The following is an 18,856-nucleotide window of genomic DNA, read 5'->3' as shown; positions in this document are numbered from 1 at the left end:
AGACCAAACGACCAGAGGTGAAAGTACAGATCCTGTATTACGATAAAATTAGCAAGAAAAACATAAACACTCACTTTTTTTAGTCCTGCAACAGCAGTATTTTTTTATGTCCACCATATTTTTTATCGCATTTTTATATCGCAGGTTTATATTTTAAATGCTATATTACTTATGTTGATAGTTTTACATGTAACTGTGCACTGTTTGGTGATGTGCAACAGGTACATATCCAGAAAAGACACTTTTAACAGTTCCTTTGCGTTCAACCAATGAACCTCGTAGACGCAATCATCCCCCAAACTCAAAGGAAGTCATCTCCTGGTGCTTTTATTATGAAATGCGGACCGGATGTGGTTTGGAATCTGCTCGGCCTTGACCGCCCCTGACTTTAGTGGCTCCCGGGGCAGGACCATGGGACTAGTAGGACTTCTCAATGGAAATAAGGCTAGTTTTAAATCTTTTCTAAAGACACCGGTTAACAAAACGGACACGCCGACTACTCTGGATACGTTATTATACAGTTTTTAGTGTATTTTTCCCACATTGGTAGCACAGTTTGAGCTAAAACTGTTGTTGTTTTTGCGCTCTGTTTTTTTCCCCTCAAAGTAATTTCCTGTTCATGACCGGGGGCGAGAGTTTGCACGCTTGTTTCTCGTCCCGTACGTGTTTCGAAGTAATGGGAAATTTAAAGTGAGCGTTAAAAAAGCCCGACCGCGTTTCCTGAAGTTGGGAGCGGATAACCTGGGATGACTGCAGCCGCCTCCTTTGGATAAGACAACACACTGACTTGGACCCACGCTATGGGCAACAAAGGGAACCTCTCAACAACTGGGCTAGTTATTTAGCTACCAGGGAGGATACTCGGCATTTGAAATGTGGTAGATTTGCAGAGCTGGGAGGAAATGGAAGCCGATGCCAACATGGAAAGGGAATTCTAAATGAGTCGTTTTCCAAACAAAGAAGGACACCTCCGTCGGACTGAACACCGCCGAGCAAAGGGAAAGCCTTGCGAGAAATGGAGGAGGAAGGCTCGCTTGAGCCAAACAACATACTTGCAAAGGTCTCATTCTTCTTTGCCCGGTTCTAGCAACATCTACCCGCCCGCCTGTTCTGTTATCAAAACATTGTTTCCTTCGCCGGTGCTGCAGTGCTTTTCTGGCCGCGTGTGAATTAAAAATGAGGGTGGATCGTTTGCAGTTGTTTGGGATTTTGCTGCTGCTGAGCGGCTGCTGTGGCTCAGCGGCATCATCCGCGTGCAAATCGTTTGATGAAAACTCGAAAAGCGGTGGGAAAATCGTGCCGTCCTACAAGAAAGTGGTCTGCAGCAACATGGAGCTCCATCAGGTGTTGCCCCCGGACTCTCTCTCTTTCCCGAACAGAACAGTGACACTGTGAGTACACGCATACAGATGCATGCTGTGAAAACACATCCCATCAGTCACTAGATTCACTTTATTCTCAGTAAGGACTGTTTCTTTCCTGAAAGTTAATGTTACTGGAACTGTTTGCGACGTCTTAATAACCATCTTATCCCCCTTATTCATACTGCACAAACATGGAAAGATAAATATATCTTGATAAGCCGACCACAAACTATCATTTCACAGCTATATACTGTAAATAGCAGTGTAAATACTAACCTTGTGTAACAGTAACCCCTTCCTGTTATGCAGTGATTTATGCAGAGGCTGCTAAATTGCACACATGCCATTATAAATGTAAGAGCTCATAGGTTATGGATGTGATTCTTTTTCCACCTGGTTTTACTCTGGCATGGTTAGATCCTGACAGCACACCTGGCTAACACTAGCCAGATGCCTTTTTTTTCTTCAAGAATTACACTTTTAAAGTTTAGTTTTAGGTTGTTGGTATGTAGCCACTACAGTAATATGGCCTTACATCAGAAGCAGGCTTTGAGGCTGTGCAACCACTGCCTCTCCATCAGTGTCATTGATTAAAGTTGCTGGTCTTTGTGTGGCAGTCTGCAGGGATGAAACGCACACCGAGACACAAGCTGCTGATTGATTGAGGCCTTTGTGTTGTGTCAAGTCAGAGCAGATTTAACCAATTGACACTCTGGTTTTGGTCCATCACTGAGCATTTGACAGGGAAAAATAAATAAAAAGGAATTTGAATAATCTTGACAGTAAGTCGAAGCTGCGTGCACCCCAGAGCTCTTGTACTTTGTGGTGGTGGTGTGCAATGGAGGAAATATGAGAATACCAGGGCAGGGTGCAGGAGTGGAAAGCAAATAATGGACTCCCAGGAGGGAAAGAAAGGCAGAGGATTGGCTGGTAATAAAGAGTTGTAAGACAATTGCAGTGCATGTTTTTAAGAGCTTTACTATAAGCCACTTGTTAGATTTGAGGCACTTTCCAAAGGCGCACGTTTTTAAAAAATGTTAGTTTGTATTTCAAAACAGGACTCGACTGCATTTGCAGATATTTGAAACTTTCTTGTGTCATATGAGACTTGAAAATCAGCCCATGCGCATAGTTTCTGCAAGGATGTTGTTAAGTTTGGAGTTTGGGTTTATGTCCAGAGTAATTTTATCAAGTAACTGGAGCCCAAAAAACATCCAAATTAGGCCTGTATAGTCTATCCTGGGTGGAGCTCCACACCTGGCAGTCATTCAACCAAGTGTTATTACCAAAAGCACTGATCCAAAAACACAGACTGTACGCTTGTCCTTATGATTAAATGTCCCATTAAACGAAGCATTCATATTGTGCGTCAGTTGTTTTCTTTACTCTACGGCATCAAGAAGCCACGAGGAGTCCAAATTTACTCCAGCACATGCCTGCTGTGATGTTATTGGTGGGTAGAATCAAACCGCATATTCAAGCTTCTCGCTAACACAGGAATAGATCATATGGGTGAGTTTACTGTGTGCGAATTATTAGTGTTAGGGCAGATTTACCATTACCTGCACAGACTATGGGATGTCTCATTGCAGTTTAGTTTAAAGGATGGTGAGCAGAATGGACAAGTAGACAAGATCTGTCGTAAACTGGAATAAAACACTTGTATGGCTCTTGAATAAAAAAAGAAAAAGATAAATTCCACTGCTTTTATTTTTATTTTCAGGAAGGATTTATGGAATTAGTGCTAAGTATGGTGTGCTCTGAAGTAATGTAGTGGGCCCTCCCTTCTGTTTGCTTTGTCTTTATGTCTACAGTGAGCTTGTAGTCTCTCATCACGCTCTGACAGTGATGGATCGGAGGTTGAGCCTGGTTGCTCATGATTTAGCGCTGAGCTCCAAAGAACAAGAGCAGTGTAATTTGAGAGCTCGACCAAAAACAGCCATGAACGCGAAAGATTTTATTCAGTCGCCCACGTTTGTTTTTCTGGGAAGCAGTTGTCGTTTATTGTTGGAAAACAGTAGAACTACCCTGTACTTGTGGAACTGTCTTCATAGTTCCCTGCAGACATGAGTGGCAATGAAATGACAGTTTATGCTGACTGCAAAGTTTTTTGGGTGGCAATTTATAACCTGTAAAATCAGCGACCCCTCTCGGGAGACGCAGCTGGCCTCGCAGGAGTCCCAGCTGGTGTGAGAACCCTTTCCCAGTCTTGAAAATGATCATCCCCCGTTTCTCCTTGTTAAGCCAAAGCTAATCCCAACATTTTCAGCTGCTCTTACTTTGTCTGTTCATGCAGCGATAATACTGGGAATAATGTCCGGAAATTCACAGATGAGATTCCTCGAGGTGTGCGAAGCTAATAGATCTGTATCTAAATGGCCCTTTAGCAGGCTTTCCTGCCAAATCTCTCGCTTTGGATGAATTTTTTTGGAATATTAAAAATTTCATCATTTTCAGTGCCCCTCTGAGGTTAATACACAGTAATATCCTTCACCTACTCTGGCCCTTTGGGCGTCAGTTACGGTATATTGTCAAGGAAGTGATTGATGGCATGGTGTCTTTCTTGTCGGAAACAGCACGTTAAGCTAGATATGATTAGAAACCCATCTGTCATACTAATTCCACCCCTTTGTACTTCTGATTTACCTCTTTGGGGGGTCTTCTAACAAATAAAAAATGTAATCCAAGCTTTTCACGTGAGAAAAAAGAAAGAAAGCTTTGACCTGTAAGCACATTTCTTTTGGAAGTTTGTCAAAAACTCTTTAGACTTTGAACTCGCTGAACTACAGTGATAATTGGCTTGACTTCATTCCAGAAAAGTTACCATGCGTAAGAGTAGAACAACCAGAAGTCTAACTTTAATCGTCGCTGTTTACACATGAGCAGTTGTACAGCTAAATTAGCTATCGTCTTACCCTACTTGAATGCTTGGTGTTATTGGCCTCGTCCTCAAACTGAGTTTGTGTAGTTACCCGGTTTAGTCCTGCTCTCAATGCCTCTCGGCAGAGAAAAAAAAAAAGAGTAATACATTCCTCACATTTGTGCTCTCCCAGTGATACCACATGCCTAAGTAATCCGAGAGGAAATGACACAAATGTGTTTACAGCTGGCCTGTCCTCCCGTGTCAGTGTGGGCCCTCGGCTAATATACGAGTGGTTGAATTTAACTTTTATTTTAAGGGTTGTCTGAGTAGTATGCATGGGTGTGAGCATTTATTTCTGTGTACCTGTATAAGTTTCAGCCTCTGCATCCACACAGACAGGAAGAAACTAGACGTGAAGTATTCACCAAGCTCATATTTCTTTACAATCCTTGTTTAGTGCATATATATATTTTAAAAAAGGATCCATTCACAGGAGCACCTGGATCAGACTGTAAAAATGCGTGCACCTGGTTTTGGCCGCTGCAGAGCAGCGCGGGATTAATGTCTGGAGAAAAGCAGGGATTTCCTCCCTCATGGCAGAAAAAAATCACTCTGATTTGATGACACATTTGAGTGCAATAAACTGTCTTGTTTCGCAGTAGTGCAGACCTGGATGCTGTAGGCTCATCTGGTGATTTCATTTCCTTTAAGTCGAGCTCCGTGGAGTTGTTTCCCCTTTGGATTTTAGATCTTTAAACTTTTTTCAGCGTGATTGTAAATTCTGGTCCAAAGCGCAATCTCTGTGCTTACGTCAGTCGTCTCATCAATTTTTCCATGTCATGCTGAGAGATTTTAAAGTGCTTGTGCGAGGAGAGTGCAGGTGCTTGCTGTCATGCATGTCCTAAGAGGGTTTGTTTTTGGTGCTTTCCGAGCAAACCGTTGGTCTCAAGGAATGCTCCTGTTTTGTTTTTTTTAAATAGTAGTTCTGAAGTGTTTGCAGAAGAGGGTAAAATCCCAAAGGCGAGGCATTCACTGACAGCTGCGCAGAAAGTCAGTCTGCAGGCTTTCATTTCGCAGACCAGTTGAGCTTTGACTTTGTCAGGTTGCCTCAAGTATCGCTTAATCCCAGACAAGCAATTCAGTTCGGTGTGTAAACACGAGCTACGTGCTGTGCGGTGCCTACACGTCTGTGTTCATTTTCCTGCTCGCCCCCCCTTTTTTTTTTTCCTTTACCCCGGTGTTTGAACAGCGGATCATTTTTCCATTCAGCTGCAGAGCTATAAGGTGAATACCGCACTCTAATGGTTTGTCCTGTTGAAAGCTGAAAGAAGATATTTTAATACCAATGACTTACAAGGATGAATTTGCAAAAAGAGGGTGTATGACATGTGCCTTTTTGAGCTTGCCAGTTCGGATGAATCACTGCACCTTTATGTTTTCTACATTTTTTTTTCACTCTTTTGTCGTCCATTTTTCTCACACAATATTCCTGAAAAAAGTCTTCATACTTTGATTTTTTTTTGTAGAATAATAAAGAGCTGAAAATCTTTACATTGGCACATGAGAGCACCTCAGCCACTGGACCAGGTCCTTTCCCCACCTGAACTCAGACCTACTTTTCCATGCACTATATTCAGAGGAAGTCACTCTAGAAGGGTTTTTATGAACCCATCTGCAGCCTGAATCTTATTTGAAAACCTGCTGAAGGGTTACAGATCTCCACGCTATGAAGTTCTTTGTCCAAAAGCCTCTTGAGCATAAAGAACCTGTAGGGAGAACTCCAGGGCTTTGTCCTTGAAACACTACGTGGCTGCTTGCACACTTAGCAGTGGCTGGCCATTTTGTGTGTTTCACTCCCTCGCTGCACAATGTAAAAATTGCCTTTCACTAGTGTAGTTTTTACTCACATAGAGAATGAGATTTAATCTAGACAAGTGCATTTTATACTACTTGTGACTAAGAGTGGAAATTCTGTTTTTAGAGAAGGTTTTTCCATAAATGTCATTGAGATTTATACCATCTGTATCAGTAGACAGGATGTGAGATTTCGTAGACTCCCCTAGCAGCTTGTTCCTGGCTTGAGCTCAAGCAGGTCTTATCTATGCATCAAGATAAGCAAGACTCCCTCATGTGTTGTTAGAAGCACAGACTGAAGAAATTCCACAGACTGGTCCTTTGTCTGGCGACCTCAGGCTGATTTCATGAGACAGACAGCAGGGAAGCAGACGATCTAACTACACATGTCCTGAGGCCAGTGAAGACACTAGTATTTAAATGGCCGTGATCTCTATGGAGACTCGAGGCTTTGCTCTATACATATTATTTACCTAGTCTGCAGTGGTAAGGCTTTCACATGAATGCAAGAGTGCAGAGAGGACTTTGCAGCCCAAGCGGTTTCTAATGTGGCGAGGTCACACTCCTGTCATGAGGAAGAGGGTGGGACAAAGCTAGCAAAAGAGCCAAAGAAGGGAGGAATGAAGAGAGGCCAAGAAAAGTGTGCATGGCTCTCAGGAGAACTCTCTTTTATAGGTTTATTTGGATGACTTGAGACTTACAGGGCTTTAAATGTGCAGTTTTGTAGCCAAACCTAATTCTTGATGCTTTACATAACCTCTGATGATGTCGGTGATGGTGAAGGTTTTCTTTTGCCTGCACTGAAGTTGTTTTCACACATGGACTTGGGGACAGTATTGGGTTTCAGGTTTGGGCATTGTTTGAGTAGCCATGCACACACAATTGCATGTTTACCCTTTAAATTTATTTATTTATCACGTATTTAGAATTTCATGCCTAAAATCCTACTTTTCTCAAATGCCCAACTCAGGTTTAGGTTTTACCCCCAACCCTTTTGTCAAGATTCTCATCAGGGAATTCTCCATCCACCCATTTCCTTCCATTTATCCAGTTCAGGGTCACTGGTGGGCTGGAGCCTATCCCAGCCCTGGACAGGTTGCCAATTTGTCATAGGGCTAACACAGAAAGACAAACAACCATTCTTTCAGCCAATGTAGATTAGCCAATTACCTAACCTATGCATATCTTTGGACTTTGGAAGGAAGCTGGAGTACAGTGAAAGATATGTATGTGCATTACATGCAGACTCCCCAAAGAAAGGGCAGCCGACTGGTAGATTTGAAGCCAGGACCTTCTTGCTGTTAGTGAATACCAATGGGAGACTTTAAATATAGTGTTTTTTCAAAGGCTTTTCTACAAACCTGAAAAGCTCTAACTAAAAGCATCGCTGATCCACCCTAGCGACTGGTTGAGGCTGAGGTGGGTTAGTGTATACTTGGAAGGTTATGACTTTGATTTTTGCATTGCAGATTTGTTTGTTTATTGCTCCAAGTTTTGAATGAATCTTCAACTTCAGCTCTTTTCAGTTTTATTATTATTCCTTTAAAAAAATGTATTAAAGGAATAAAATCTTGCGTATGCTCTTTTTGTAGTGTGACGATCCAGCCAACATGAGAAATGCTACAAAGAAGTAGCCAAACATAATAAATTCCCCCAGCCTTGCATTTATTGGAGTGCTAGTGTACTGAAAGGTGTTTTTGTCCATCCCCTGTATTCTGCTGATTAAGCCCCACATTGCTAAAGCTGGATTTCATCCATTTGGTATTCCATGCATTTCACGTATGAATTCGACTTTTGTGACGAGAGACCCAACATCTGCGGCTGTATCATCGGACCATGTGCACACAGGCAGTGAACAGAGTTTGCAGTCTTGTACATCATCGAGTCTTAACATTTGCCATTTCAGCGTTCAGAAGCCTGGAAAACAGGAACTCTTTATGTGCGTACTTTCTCTGAACGGCAGGGAGCCAAACAGCAAATCTCCAGAGAGTCTCCTCTGTCCAACCCTGTAATAAAACGGCCCCTCAACGCCCCGTAATGACTCCAATTTGGCCCCGGGTTGTGGGTGCCACTAAGCATGTATGTCACCCACCATTTCCCCTCCATGCTAACCACACGTCCTTGCTCCCGCACTCTTTGGGAGTACTTTTAAAGAAGGACCATAACTGGGAGGGACACACGGGAGCAGAAAGCGGGCAATTAGCTTGGAGCTTTCCTTGCTGTGGGTTAGCTCTGCTGGGAAAATAAACTAGATAATAAAATGCTGTTTATTACCCCGAGAGGAAGCTATCAAGAATTCACACTTAGGTTAGATTTAGGTTTTAGACTTTCTCAGGCTCTCTCTTCCTCTATTTTTTCCCGTTTTGTTTTAGTAAACAACTAATTGGCAAAGTTGCATTTAAATTGGACCACTGTTAACTCTAACCACATTGCTTTTAATACAGTGTTAGCTGTAAATATGAGATGAATATTTGGGTGTTCCTTCTATAAACAGGGATTTCTTCTCATAAGGACGACTCCCCGCACTGTCTAATTGTGTGACAGCTTCGAGGCGAGTATGCCACTAATGAGTCATCGTGGCTGCCGATCAGATTGCGATACATTTACCTATAAAGTCAAGCCAGCTTACTCCTAATCCCACTTTGGCTACCAGACACTGCCAATTTGACATGAAAGAAACACTCAGCTAAAGTTGGAGTTGTTTTTCTTCAGCTCTCCCTGGCAGAAAGCAACCTGGTGTGACTGGATGCTAAGCGTGTCTAGAGCAAAAAGAAGTTGGGTTAATATTGTTATCTGTCAACAAGTAGCACTCTGTCATGAATCCATTTGCTTCTGAAAAAGACACTCGATCCTTTTGATTCCACCTTTGCATTTCATTAGCACACATTCCTCGCTGATGTTTTGGCACCGCGGCTGCTTTACTGACATTGCACAGTAAAATGTTTTTATTTCAACAGCCTGGAAATCGTTATGCAGTCTTTTGTGTGAGTCAATATCTGTTGCTTTGCGTTCACACTTTTTTTTTTTTTCTCTGCAGAATTTTAAGCAACAACAAGATTCAAGATCTCAGAAATGGATCCTTCTTTGGATTATTTGCTTTGGAAAAATTGTGAGTATCGTTATTTCCTCAGCCTGTGATTTAAGAGAGCATTAATGTGTCAATATTAATGCTCTGTTTATAGCACATTGAAAGAAAGCTTTTTTTTTTCTTATGCTTAGGTTGTACAGAAACATAAATCGTCACTAATGCACCTCACATATGTTAGTCTCAAGCTAAAAAACCCCCTCATAGTATTTCATGTTATATCTGACAGTGCATTAGCAGGAGCCATTCATCACTTCCCAAGTGAAGTTTTGGCTTGTGCAGCAGGAGGTTTGTTAAACACACACTGGCATCGTGTCGGCAAAACATCCGAGTCGCCTAAAATGTGACGTTTTGCACACCTAACTTCAATACAGGAAATCTGTCTAAAGTGAAAGACTAAAGATGGTACTAGAAAGGCCTAATTATAGGCATAGCCACTAGGGTTGGTTGTTATCTGCCTGGCAATATACTCTCAGCACACAGCTGCTGGAGTATTCTGGGATGGTTAAAGAGACACCGCGGCAATGAAGTATTGATGGCCGTTGAAATCTGTAAAGAGGAAAGTTTTATAGATGTGTTAAGGCATTTCCAGGTACAGTGGCTTGCAAAAGTATTCGGCCCCCTTGAACTTTTCCACATTTGTCACATTACAGCCACAAACATGAATCAAGTTTATTGGAATTCCACGTGAAAGACCAACACAAAGTGGTGTACACGTGAGAAGTGGAACGAAAATCATACATGATTCCAAACATTTTTTACAAATAAATAACTGCAAAGTGGGGTGTGTGTAGTTATTCAGCCCCCTGAGTCAGCACTTTGTACAACCACCTTTTGCTGCAATTACAGCTGCCAGTCTTTTAGGGTCTGTCTCTACCAGCTTTGCACATCTAGAGACTGAAATCCTTGCCCATTCTTCTTTGCAAACAGCTCCAGCTCAGTCAGATTAGATGGACAGCGTTTGTGAACAGCAGTCGGCTGGTACCTGATGTTACCAGCCAATGTTGGCTATCTGCTGATCTGTCTGCATCAGCATTGGCAGTTGTGACAGCCGACGAATGAAAATTTTAAAAGTAAAGTAGAGACGAGAAAAACGCCTTCATCCAGCCGTCCTCTCCTGTTGAAACGTGTTTGGAACGCCACAAACGCATCAAGCAGCTGATCAGAGCAGAGTCAAGTGAAAGCAAGTAAATACTTACACAAAATAAATGTTACGAAAATCTGTTTATACTTTATTTGTCCCCCCAAAAAATTACCCATGTACAAAACATATTAAATTGCCAAATTCAGAATAGATTTTCAACCTTGACACTAGTGTACAGAATTCTGAATATGACTTTATGTACTGACTGCTGCCTGCGTACACACATTTTAAGAATGTATTGCTGGCATCAAAACATTTTTTTTCCGTTTCAGAATTTAGTTTCAGGTTATTATTTATAATTATATATGAGATTTGACTAACTGGAAATTCACTGCACTCTTTTCTTTTGGAGAGGATACCAGATTTTTGGAAAAGAAGTTTTAATTTGTTATTTGAAACAGTCCTGGGACTTTCATATATCTGGATTCTTTATAGATTCACAGGCGAAGTCTCTATGGACTATTGAATTGGGTCACTTGTTAGTTTTAGTGCTCAGGCCTCAAGAATAAACAGGAGGCTGCATGTTTAATGCTTTAAAAAAATCTTTGATCTTTCTCTACCAAGAAAGCCTTAAAGGCTCTTGTGTATTTTGTCTGTGAGCTTGCAGTTGCCTTGGTTGTAAAATCTGTACTGCCTGACTGTCGCGCTGTGAAACTACAGGCGGGTTTACCTGAAAACTGAGCTTTCATTGCTCCTCACAGACCCCACCTCCTCCAGTCCACTCTCAGCCAGCAAGGTGAGATCACTAAAAGGCTTACTTGCTTTTGTCATTATAAAAGGGCAAGCCAAGGCCAAAGGTGTTAGCAGTGTAATTCCTACACGCTACACCGCTCTGAAATAGTCCTATACTTTACCTCTTACCTTAAGTTGCACTCATTTTTCCTCAAACTCTCAAAGCAGGAAAAAAATGCAGCACAAATCTGTCTGAATGCACTGAGGCTCTCCATCTTGCCAGCCACCCCTCCTTCCTCCCGCCTTCACGGCTTTTCTTTTCCCTTCTTTTTTCACTTTACAAAGGGACTCTCCCTCATTTGGACGGCCTTAATGCAGTGGTGACGACTGAGACAGCAGCTGGCTGTGAGTGCCAGAGAGGGGTAGAGAATCCATTATGCCTCTCAGGCACTCTGCGTGAAATTGCAAAGTAACTGTGGAGACCGCTGTGTTTTGTTGGGGCCAAAGGTGTCTCTGCATGGGAATAAGCCACACAGAATCCCCATTATCTCCCCTCATAGAAATAGGAGCCAACTTGGGCGACCGTCACATGCTAATTCCTTTCTAAATCCAGTGCTGTGGGGGAATTATTGTGGGAAAATGGAGCTAGTATGTGGCGTTTCCTGAAAAACTGTTTGTGAATTCATCAATGGTATTCTGCAAGCAAGCATCACATTCATATAAAGGTAGATATAAATGGGTATTGGAACACAGCCTTTACTTAATAGACTTCAGAAAAGAGGATTCTGCTCATACGGCTCTAATTTGCTTAACCCGTAGGATTCATGTTAGACTATGTAACATTTTAAAATATTGAAAAATTATTACACAAATGAAAGGTTAAGTTATACGATTTTAAATGACTCATTGCTGAGTTCAGCATGCTTCTAAATCCTAAAAAGTTGCAAATATTTTTACAAACTGGGCATTTTAATAGTAGTATAAAGATTTGAAGATACAGGTTGTGTAGTTTTAAAAGCCTAGTTCCAATTTTTGGTTGAGTTCAGACTCGCCCTTGTACTTTCTTAATAATATGGTACATATTTTTGATGGCTGATATTTTTCAGTTGCATGCAAACACACTAATACACACAGTGTGTTTTGGCACTGTCTTGCTGGAATAGTCAGTGCATCTTTGGATGGCAACAGAAAGTCATGTATGTATGTATGTATGTATGTGTGTATATATATATATATAGACATATATATAAAAAAAAATTGGCATTAATGGTGCCTTCATAGAACTGTAAGTTACCCATGTGATGTGCAATAATTCCCCTTGCATTTACCTTGTGACCTGCCTTAATTCTCTGTGGTATAGCTTCAACAAGTTTCTCGAAACATTCCTCAGAGACTTTGATCCACATCGACATGATAGATGATCACAGAGTTGCTGCAGATTTGTTCAAATAATGCAAAATTCCTATTCCAGCACATCCCAAAGATGCACTGAGATCTGGTGACTGCATTTAAGTACAATGAGCTCACTGTCATGATCAAGAAACCAGTTTAAGATGTTCAAAGATGCCCTGATGCAGACCCCTTCTGTCAGCTCAAAGCAGTCTGGCCATTCTCCTCTAACCTCTGCCATCAATAGAACTGCCAATTTCTGGATATTTCCTCTTTTTCAGACCATTCTAAACCTTACAGATGGCTGTGTGGAAAAATCCCAGTAGATTAGTTTCTAAAATGCCACGCCGCATTCAAAGTCCCCTAAATCACCTTTCTTCCCCTTTTCCAGGGCTCGGTTTGAAGTTCAGCAGGTCATCTTGAGCATGTGTACATCTTCTTCCTGAATGGTCAAACTTCTCACAGTCTCTCTAAGGGAACGGCCCAGCTCCCTCGACAATTTCACAGCCCCGTTAACACAAAAAGCTTTATAGTCTCACTTTCAAATATGCCTCTGTAACATTTTGGCAACAGGAAATATGACATACATGTTTGTGTCTCTGCCACTCCAAAGTGTCAGTCCAGTGCTGCTGTTAAACTGTTAAACCGTATTCCATAATGTAAGGAAAAGAGTGGGAATCATTCTAGTTTGTATTTATAGTATCACATCAGTGCAGAAGCCGACTGAAATGAGTGTGGTGATAAATAATGTGAGCGACATGGCAGTATGCAGCTCAGTATTGGCAGGTATCGAACCCCAAAAGCGATCATGTTCTAAAAATGATGCTGGTGGTTGGTTGAATAGCGCGAGCTTCTCTCTCTTCAGTGGAAATGCGAGTCTAATGCCAGAAACCTTCCATATTCAATATATAACCCACCATGCCAAAAACAAACTTGGAAAAGAGGCTTTCATTAATCTTATATTTACATGACACATTTTTAATTTGTTTTAACGTGCATATGAGTAACACCTTTGGAAGACAGCATACACGTGCCCTGAAATATTGGCAGCAGCTGCAGATCCACCCTTCAGTTTGTTGCCAGTTCAAGACCAGTGCTGGAGAACACTTAGAAGTATTCAGCCAGCTCTTTCTGAGCATGACAAAAGAAGAAACCTGGCGTTTTTCGCCTTGCAAATAGATTTAAAAGGTACCAGGTCATGTGTGGTTGGATGTCTGTGGAATGAGAAGTGTATTTATATTTGGCTAATCCACATACTGGAATAACAGAGAGCTATGGTGTTCTTTTTTTGCTATTAGTAGTAGTGGTTACACCAGCAGATCTAGAGCTCAGACCTCCAGCAGACATTATTTTGTAATTCTCCTGGTTAAAAGCACTCAACACTGAGCTTGACATTAGTCTTTTTGGCAGCTATGCGTTTTGATCATTGAGCCAGATGGAGGGAAAGCGTTCTTTTCTGGCTTCTCTTGGACCCAGTTGAGGTTGCCAGATTGTGTTTGTGTCCTCCAACTGTAAACACTGAAACTCTAAGCAAAGTTTACACAAAAAATAAATTAGCTTCAGCAACAAGCAAATTACCAGACTCAACACGCCTGTTTATGCACCCAGTACACTCTCCAATCTGGCTCTTCCTGGCTGCGACGGCTCTGCAAGGATATTTTTGATTTCTTTGTCCTGCCTTCTCATTTTTCTCTCAACACAACTTCACAGAGAAGCCAGCACATCAAAAGTTTTTAACAAGCAGTAGTTTTGTGTGTGTGTGTGTTGTTGTTTTTTCAGTCTCTGACTTATCTGTGGCCACATACCCGCCTTCAGATGACAGTTCATTGACATCAAACAGGCAGAGTTACCCAGAGGCCTTTTGTGTGGGTTCAGGTGGCGACTAGAAAGCCTCCTGAACCTCGACTGTAATGAGTGACTTGGCAGTGCCAGCACAGGTGAGCACCGCAGGAAATCTCTGACCGCGAGCCTTTGAACCTCAGGTTTGGGAGGTTTGTGTGCTTGTGTGTGAAGAGAAAGAGAGCAGCTTTGAGGCTCAGGTTGTCCTTGACAACAGCTATGTGGTGACAAAGGGTGTTAAGTTTGAAGAAGGGATCTTGTCACTGGGTTAAACAAAAATGCATGCATAAAAAGTTTTCCTAGCAGGAACCATGTTATTATGGGTGCTGAATGTTGCACAATGAAATGTTAATTTCAGATGATGGCAATGGAGTCTAGTGGTTACACTGACTGTTCTCAAAGTAGAAAACTGGAAAGATTTCAAACTACTGAGCACAAATCTGGAGGTATCTCACAAGCCCAAATGCAAATCCTTTTCTCAAAGCCATATCAAGAAATTTCAAGAAAATTTGCAGCAACCAGATATATACAGAACGATGTTTTATTTCAAGCCGAGAGTGTTCGCAGATGTTCTTTCTGATCAGCAGTGTTCCTCGCTTTAACTAAAGAACGGTAAACTTATAACTGTTTTGTTAAGGAGACTTGGATGATTGATTAGCAACACCGTTGCAGTTGTGCTGTCTTGTTGCTGTTTGCACTGCTCAAATCTTTTCATTTTTCCACAGGGACCTGCGGAGTAACATGATCAGTCATATTGAACCAGGAGCTTTTCTTGGCTTGCCAGCACTAAAGCGACTGTGAGTATTTCTGTAGCTCTGCTGTCTCTTTAATGTGGTTTCTCTATGTGTGTGTGTGTGTGTGTGTGTACTCCATATTCCCACATTCAGGCCCTCAGGGATTGCCGAGGTGTTCTTGTTTTTAAACCTTTCAAAGGATTGCCTTAGTTATATTTCAGTTGAGAACAGAATCTTGTTAGGAGACAGATTTTGTTCAGCTTGTCTTCTCTTAAACTATTAATTGAAATTGTGTTTTGTTGGTCACATGTTATTTTAACCCTTTAAAGCCGGTCGGAGCGGGCACGCTCGGTTTTGCGTAACTATTTTTAAATCCCGGTAGCTCTGCAACCATGTAAGCTAGCGCAATAATTTTTTTGCATATGAAACCGGAGGAGTTGTACTTACATCTTATGCCATCAGCTTGTCCTAGGTCACGGTTTCCTTCCACATATAGCTTTGCAAAAATTGCATAAAAAGCGCTTGCAGCAACAAAAACATAATATTCAAGAAACACGCTTTGCCGATCCGATCAGCTGTTTGTAACACTTCCTACGTCCATCAGCGCGAACTATCGCATATCCGCCATGACCTGCCCGACACCGGAAGTGACGTCATTTAGACGTAGAAATGTAGTTTTTTACCATCAGGGCCTTGTAAGGCTATACTGGTGTTTTTAAAAGTTATGTTTGACTTTATGACTTTCTGTGTCGTTTCTGGGATGCTTAGAAGTCAAATTGCACTGCTGGAAATAGTTTATTTTGATGCATATGCTTTTTTTTTTGCAAATTTGCATTATAATACTTATTTTAGTTTTTCCTGCAGTATATAAAAATTGCTGAATTTCAAAAATAAAACTATGAAGACACTCAAAATAAATTTCCTGTGGTGGGATACTACCGTATTTCCCGGACTACAGAGCACCTGAATATTAGCCGCACAAGCTAAAATCAGGGGAAAATCCTGTTTTGTACATACATTAGCCGCACCTGACCAAAAGCCGCAGGTGTTTCAATGTTGACTTATCATATGTAAGAGAATATGCACAAAGGGAATTGTCAGGAAAGAGATGGCTGTTTGGAGACACACCCCTTTTATTAATATTTTGAAAAACAAGTTATAGGTACATATTTGCATAACCTTTTAGGTATATGTACAAGTACCGGTAATTACAAGTAGGAAACATGTACTGTGCTTCATAAATGAGTAACAAATGTAGTACATAACAATAACCTACAGCACACCAGAAAAATAGATTCGGCCTACCTTTTAGGCTCAGGTGCAGTGACACGGCTTTAACAAGAAGAAAAGTCAGTCATTCACCACCATCTTTCTCTTCTTCCTGCGCACTGAAACCACCAAAGTCCTCTTCTCCAGTGTCGGATACGAACAGGCTCAGGATGGCTTCGTTATCCACTCTCAGCTTCTTTCCTTCGTTGTCACTTTCAAAACCAAACAAATCCTCGTTGTCAGTGTCAGAGTCGAACACCCTCAGAAGGGCCGTGGCGGTGTCCTCCTCTCCATCATGCAGCAGTCCAGCCCTTCGAAATCCGTTGGTGATCGTGGATGTTTTCACACTTTTCCACGCTGTCAGATTCCACCTGTGGAGTTGAGCATAACTTGCTTTTCGCAAGTTTATCGCCGCTCGTCATCCACGCCTCCCGCTGAACGCGTAACGCTACTTTGAAGTTTGTTTTTCGCGCTACTTCTACGGCACTATGTTGCCTGGCGGATGGACATGTGACCAACATACCACTCTTGAACCCTGTGTGTCTGATCACATGCCCTTCCGCCAAGCAACGTAGTGCCGTACAACAGCGGAACAAACAAAACAAATCGTTTTACGATATGACAAAAATCATGGACAATCCATAGAAAAGCCGCACCTGACTAAAAGCCGCAGGGTTCAAAGCTTGTGCAAAAAGTAGCGGCTTATAGCCCGACAATTACGGTATTTTGTGCAACTTTTTTGTATTTACAGTTTTGAGGGATAAGCCTCTTTAATTTCTCTAACTAGAAATATATGTTTAAAAAAACAAAAACGATTTTCAATTTTTTTTGTAGTTTATTGCACTTTTTTGCAATTTATGTAATTACTATACACTTAATGCAGACATATTATTAAAATTTGGGCTATAATGGTTGTATTGATGTATAGCAACTTGAAATGCTCCCAAAAATGGCACTACAGCATGTAAATATATAATATAAGCTCTGGCGGACTTGGTTCTATGGTAGGTCTTAAAGGGTTAAACTATTTTCTCCTAGTGATTTGAAAAACAATGTTATTGCTTGAAATCCACAGATTTTTTACTAGGAGTTGGTCAGAGTCCAATTCTGGTGCTTTCTCTCTGCATTTGTTCTCTCAAGAGCAGTTGTTCTAGCACCTATAATGGTTAAGAAGCTACTGGCACAAGTCTTTCTGAGTTTCTTAAACAGTAAAACATAGTATTTCAAAGAACTTTGAATTTCAGTCTATGTGGGAGTTACTTAACAGCAAAGATGTGTAACTTTGTGTGAAAAAAGCTTTTTGAAAACCTGATTTTTAGGTAAAGTCAGCAGGAAGTTTCAGGTTATCTTTTCTTCTTGAAGATCAGTTATGTAACCTCAGATTGAGCTTTTTGTTCTTTAAAATAAAGTGTTTTGATGTGAACTGATGAATTCACGAACACGGGAGACGTGCGTCATCATCTCGTGCCTGCCATGTTGTTAATGCCACTGCACGCAGTTCAGACTTGTGCCGTGCTGGAAATGTTATGTAAATGTTACTGGGAAATGACCCTGTTAGGCTGCCTTCACAACAAATTAACGGGGAAAAAAAGTTCTCGTCTGAATCGGGCTTATTGCTACTGGGTTGCTTTGTCTGGCCAGAGATCACAGCACACACCGTGCAGACTTATATTTTTTTGCACTCAGACGTCTTTTAGCACGTATGCGCGTGTGATGTCTATGAATATCTACGGAGGGTAACTCTGATATGCAGAAAACGTAACTCTCAAATCCATCTGGGTGCCGCGTGCTTGTTTAGGGCGTCGAACGTAAGCGCGTCGCCGCGTGTTTCCCTTCTGTGGATGTGCGCGCATGAGAGCGAGAGCAAGAACACAGCATGAATTGGAATGATCCGACAGCACCCAGTCCCTGCCAACACAAACTTGAGCTTGGCTGCTGCTGTAGAGCAATAAGAACGAGACAGGAAGGCAGTCAGCTCCTCGGATCAGAATTGGCCCCGTTTCCTCCTCGATGCATATTCTCTGATGGATACGTGCCTGTCTATATGTCCTCTGCATATTAAAATCTAAAACACACACAGATATCGTTAAAGGCCTTTCTTATCGCCACAGAGATCATCGTGGAAACACGTGCTCCAGTTTACAGTTTGGCTTTGTAGCAAAGTTTAATTGGCCCCACCGCCTGTCTCAGTTCATTTCAAAGGGTAACAGTCACTCGGCTGTGAAAGGGAGGGAGCACAGAAGAGCAAAGGAGACGATGAGGTAGTACTGGACTCTGGGAATGTAAACACAGAAGCCCTACATCAAGGCTTGGCATTACAAGCGACACATTCGCTCGGCTTTTTTAATATACATTTTTTATTTATTTATTTTTTGTGAAAAATAGGAGTGGAGTTAATTTGCAGACTTTGCCAGTTTTTATGGCTCATTCATATGTCATAAGTTTTGCCAGGGTTTGTAATGTCATGAAACGCCTCAGAAACTTGGCACGTAATGCTTTAGCCCTTATCTTTGACTTTACTGTAGCCCCCTCCCCAATCGCCTAATTAGAGTTTTCCCATCCTCACTTCAAGATGTGCCATTTGGAGGCCTCATTTATCTTGCGTGCCATGTCACAGAGCACAGGAGCATTTAAAGTGAAGGC

The 18,856-nt window shown here is 41.7% G+C and overlaps 1 protein-coding gene across 1 annotated transcript in view; it reads left to right on the top strand.

The window, feature by feature from the left end:
* Positions 1 to 356: 356 nt before the first annotated feature.
* Positions 357 to 18,856, top strand: part of adgra3 (adhesion G protein-coupled receptor A3) — a 29,439-nt gene continuing 10,939 nt past the window's right edge. The window contains exons 1-3 of the mRNA XM_085400238.1: positions 357 to 1,391; positions 9,119 to 9,190; positions 14,936 to 15,007. Coding sequence (XP_085256364.1) covers positions 1,177 to 1,391; positions 9,119 to 9,190; positions 14,936 to 15,007 — 359 coding nt within the window. The 5' untranslated portion in view covers positions 357 to 1,176. The remainder of the gene's footprint in view (positions 1,392 to 9,118; positions 9,191 to 14,935; positions 15,008 to 18,856) is intronic.

This window comes from Rhamphochromis longiceps, linkage group LG3 (genome assembly GCF_057381845.1).
Source record: "Rhamphochromis longiceps isolate RC_006_pf linkage group LG3, R_longiceps_female_GT1.1, whole genome shotgun sequence".
Lineage (NCBI taxonomy): Eukaryota > Metazoa > Chordata > Actinopteri > Cichliformes > Cichlidae > Rhamphochromis > Rhamphochromis longiceps.
Note: the sequence above shows the minus strand (reverse complement) of the source record. Positions and strands in the feature narration are given on the sequence as shown.